General features: G+C 50.9%; 1 protein-coding gene across 1 annotated transcript; it reads left to right on the top strand.

Annotated features, from left to right (window-relative positions):
- Positions 1-2,638: 2,638 nt before the first annotated feature.
- LOC136046477 (cytochrome c oxidase assembly protein COX19) lies at positions 2,639-3,897 on the top strand. Its single transcript, XM_065733064.1, has 3 exons — positions 2,639-2,772; positions 2,868-2,979; positions 3,782-3,897. Exons 1-3 carry the CDS (start codon positions 2,691-2,693, stop codon positions 3,867-3,869), a joined length of 282 nt encoding a protein of 93 aa, XP_065589136.1. The 5' UTR covers positions 2,639-2,690; the 3' UTR covers positions 3,870-3,897.

The following is a 3,897-nucleotide window of genomic DNA, read 5'->3' on the forward strand; positions in this document are numbered from 1 at the left end:
AAGCAGACGTTGTTCCTACAGGAGCCTCACTCTGTCACAAACTATACAGGATGTCATGGGACTTGGTGCTGGTGATGTGCCTTACAATACACACACCTACAAAAATACCTGCAGTCAGAGCCCCTGTGTCTGCAGCCAGAAGCATGATCTTTCGGATCCTGTGTTTTTTGTCAACAAGCCAAGGCAGCCTGACCTGTGCAGTTAGCACTGGGGAGCTCAGGTTTGGGCACTCAGTTTTGGGGCACCTGTCTTGGAGCAAATAGATGTGGATTTAGATATACCAGAACTGCAACTAGCAACGTAACGAGAAGCTTGCTTCGGCTTTCACCGCCATGCTTCTATTTCTACCAAGTTCCCTTCTTCCCCAGTGAGGCTTTGACTCAGTCAGTACAGAAAATGATCTATCATTCCGTACACCTTTGCAGAGCACATAGCATATGAAGGCCCTGACCTTGCTGGCATGAAACTACTATTTCCCCCTAAGTGTGAAACAATAATGTTTCATTAATCATCCACAACAGAAATCCCTGTTCCCCAGACTACTGGTAATAATCTACATTTTTGCTTGTCTAGGAACTTGAATTAAAGGGGAGAAAAATGGTTTACAACAGCCCGTGGCAGTGATGTAGCAAGAGGCTTTATGTAAGAGCTGGTGGAGAGCTGGCGGTGCGAGGGTGAGGCGAGCTGCTGGAAGGATGTTTCTCTGAGGTGTGTTCTGTGCTGGAGCTGGGAACAACAGTCTCAAGGGCACAAATTCCAGTGCCTGAATGTGCTTGGTCTTGTTCAACTGATTCATTTCTTACAGCTATACCAAGCCGAGCTGCAAAATCGCCTCCTGCTTTACTCAAAGGCTTTCGCAGCCTGACGATGAATTATTTTCCAATTAATGACATGCTAGCTTGGAGCTGGAGGCTCTCAAAAGATGCAGCAAGGTGAGGGAGAGAAAACAGCCACAGTCTTTGCGGTGCTCCCAACAAGGAGAAGGGGTTCTGGCTTCTGCTGTGACACGGTACGTCTCGGTGGTGCTTCCCAAGGCAGAGTGGAGTGAGTACCAAGCCTGTCTGCAGGTGCATTGTACAGCTGACAGATAGGCACAGACAGTGCTGAAGGTTCTCCCTGTGATCTGACAACGTTGTACAAGAGCAAACTTTTGCTTTAGTACATAATTAATGACTAACTGCTCTGATTCAAGCTTCTAAATCAAGTTAAACTTATAATTCCCTAGTTCAGGGAATCACCCACTCTGAGCCTTTTAACTTGTGGGAAGGCTGTGGGGTAGAGGTATCATAACGCACTGGATGCTCTGCAGATGACCCGATCTTCCTTGCAGAAGTGGCAGCTTTTTTTTTCCCCAGATCTCTCTGTGTCATGAAAGTCTCTCACTTCTTTGAAAGATTATACATGGAAAGCATTTAATTCTTTGTTGGTCACACCACTTTGTGGCACTTTTTTTTTTACCAAATTCCTTTGGTTAGCTTAATCTTCAAATTAGATATATATATTTTTTCTCTTTACAAGTATTATCTAATGGAGGTTTTATTTAATCTCCTTGGGAAAAACACACACTAAACCACTAAAGCACTCGTATGAAACTCTAAGACAAACCTTTCCTTTAAAGGAAACTCTAGAAAATAGGACTGGCGTTTGCAGGAGAGCATTATGTAAGCAAAACCACACACCTGCTGCTGTACCTGGCCTGAATTCAGGTAACTACAAAAACTAAGACTCCAAAGGAGATCACTGAGTTAATCGATAGGCAGTTAAAACACGTGAATATGATACAGCCCCGTGATGGAGCCTTTGCACAGGGTCATCTCCGCTTGCGAATAATCCACCCCCGTGGGATCTCTGCATATCTTTTCCTTTGATTTCTCCCTTTGCTGCACTGGGGATGGTGGTGAAGCCTGAGCTGCGAGAGTTTGCTGAGTGAGCTTACAGAAAAGGAGCGTCTCCTTTCTGCTGTTGACTGTTACAATGAAGTCAAGTGGAAAAAGCGCTGTTTACCCTATAATAATAATGAAAACAAACATCTACTGTTATAAACCCTGAAAATGCAATAAGGAATAAAATCTCATCTTCCAGGCTGCGTAAACCATCTGCTTTGTAACTGAACACGGGGTAATTTTCCACTTACAGTTTCAAATACTGTAATAAGAAAGTGATCACAGCGTACACAGAAAAGCCCTTCGAGCGGCGCTGCAGGGAGCGCTTCCATCACAGCCATCCCCAGCAATCCCAACTGTTTCCTTTTATTTCCTCCCACTTCACATCATTCCTACTTATCCCAGCCGTTTAATTAAAAGAAAATCGACTTAAAACCGATGAAATAACGACTTAACCCAATTGCAGCGGTGGGCAAAGAGGAGAAACCATTTTTTCTCTCCGCTGCTGTAGGCAGCTTCCTCATGAGCGGCACTCCCAGCCCACTCCGTCTGAAGCCGAATTAGGAAAATAGCAAGGCGATTTTAGAGAACGATGCGCTTTATTTTTCCGGGGGGGTCCGGCCAGACCCTGCCCACCGGGGTCCCCACGGCGGCGGGGCCTGCGGCGATGACGTCACGCCCACCTCGGCGGGCGCGTCCCCCGGTTACCATAGCGACGTGGCCCCCGCCCTCCTCTCGAGGCGGCGATCTCGTGCCCCGCTCTCGCGAGAGCTCCGTGCGTGAGCGGCGGGCCCGGCGCTGGCGGCCATGTCTACCGCTATGAATTTCAGCGCCAAGAGCTTCAAGCCGCGGCCGCCGGACAAGGGCTCCTTCCCGCTGGATCACTTCGGTGCGGTAACGCGGGCTGCCGCCGGGGAAGCGCTGCGAGGGCCCCCGGCCCCGCGCCCAGCCCGGCGGCAGCGCGGCCCCCGCTGTGTGTTGCAGGGGAGTGCGGCGCCTTCAAGGAGCGCTTCATGCAGTGCCTCCGCGACAGCGGCTTCGAGAGCGGCGCGTGCCGGGAGCGCGCCATGGCGTACCTGCAGTGCCGCATGGACAGGCAGGTGGCGGCGCGGGGGCGCGCAGTGCCGCGGGCACGCGCGGCGCGTGCCCTAACGCGGCAGGCCCTTCGCTGTGCGGCTGCGCGCTCGGCCCGCCGGGAGGGCGGGCACGATGAGGGGGGAGCGTGCGGTAAACGGCGCGGGTTTAGGGCAGCGCGGTAAGGGGGGGATAACGGGGGAGGGTCCGCTCGTGGAAAACGCTTCTTTGGTGGAGGGGGAATGCGGAGTCACGGCCTGAAGCTGTGATGGAGCAGCGCGGGGCAGCTCAGCTGCGTGCAGTGCGATGTAGCTGTGTGACCAGAAGGGTGGAGCCGGGATCCAACCCTTCCCAGCCCTCGCTTAACGGTTGGCAGTGGAGGTGAGAGCATCTCTTGCTGGAGATTCCCACCTTCCCGAAGGCGGGCTGCTCCTGTCCCTCGTTTCTGCAACCACAGCTGTTGCGTTTGGGCTCGTTCTCATTTGCTGTAGCCTAAATCTTTTGCCACCCCGCTATTATTGTGCTACTTTCACACAAACACAGAACTGGAGGGGTTGGAAGGGACCTCTAGAGATCATCTACTCAAACCCTTTCCATCCCGTTGTAGCATTAAGTTCAGTATCTGGTATCAGGAAGCAGTGTACTGAGCTGGAAATCTGCTGGTAAGGAAAGTCTCAGTGTTGCTGTCCCCACAGTGATGTTTCTGAGGCTTTTCCATATGGCAGCCACTCTGTCTTGGATTTCTGAAGCGAAACAGCAAATGGTGTTCTTTTGGTTACAGAGTGTGTTCTGCAAAATTGTTGTTTCTGTTGTTTTTAATGTAGGCAACTTATGGCTAATGAACCACTGGAGAAGCTGGGATTTAAAGATCTGATAAATGAGGCATCAGAAGCAAAACCTGGGAAGCTGTGATGAAGAAGGACAACTTTACTCCTCGTGT

The sequence above is a fragment of the Cyrtonyx montezumae genome, unplaced genomic scaffold, assembly GCF_038088225.1.
Source record: "Cyrtonyx montezumae isolate F1298 unplaced genomic scaffold, pur_monq_1.0 scaffold_16, whole genome shotgun sequence".
In the NCBI taxonomy this organism is placed as follows: Eukaryota; Metazoa; Chordata; class Aves; order Galliformes; family Odontophoridae; genus Cyrtonyx; species Cyrtonyx montezumae.